This window comes from Buceros rhinoceros, unplaced genomic scaffold (genome assembly GCF_000710305.1).
Source record: "Buceros rhinoceros silvestris isolate BGI_N320 unplaced genomic scaffold, ASM71030v1 scaffold21906, whole genome shotgun sequence".
Taxonomy (NCBI): Eukaryota; Metazoa; Chordata; class Aves; order Bucerotiformes; family Bucerotidae; genus Buceros; species Buceros rhinoceros.
This window is the reverse complement of record NW_010417391.1, coordinates 29744-30051: the sequence shown is the minus strand read 5'-3', so window position 1 is coordinate 30051 and position 308 is coordinate 29744. Positions and strand designations below refer to the sequence as shown.

Sequence of the window (308 nt, the reverse complement as noted above, 5' to 3'; positions counted from 1 at the left end):
CAGCCATCCTCTGTGTCGCACTTGAGGTATCCTGCCAACGAGACGGGGAGGGGTCAGCGGGGCCGCGGGCTGCGCTGGGGCGCAGAGATGCTGCAGTGTGGCTGTACCCACCGCTCATGGCTGCCTCGGCAGCACCCGGCACCTTGTGAGGGGCTTCTTTCACACCCCGGTCAGGCAAGAGCTCCAAGTTATGAGCGATCAGCAGTGGTGTGCTTTGGGTTGGCCTCAGGCTCCCTCACCGCGCAGCCCGGCCGGGGGACACCACGGGCTTCGCACGCCGGCCCGCTCGGCAATCGGCTGGTGCGCGC

At 68.2% G+C, this 308-nt stretch overlaps 1 protein-coding gene across 1 annotated transcript in view; it reads right to left on the bottom strand.

The window, feature by feature from the left end:
• SLC4A11 (solute carrier family 4, sodium borate transporter, member 11) overlaps window positions 1-308 on the bottom strand; it is a gene marked incomplete at its 5' end in the record, with an annotated part of 62907 nt that overhangs the window by 51095 nt on the left and 11504 nt on the right. Inside the window, one exon of the mRNA XM_010138202.1 lies at window positions 4-31. Coding sequence (XP_010136504.1) covers window positions 4-31 — 28 coding nt within the window. The remainder of the gene's footprint in view (window positions 1-3; window positions 32-308) is intronic.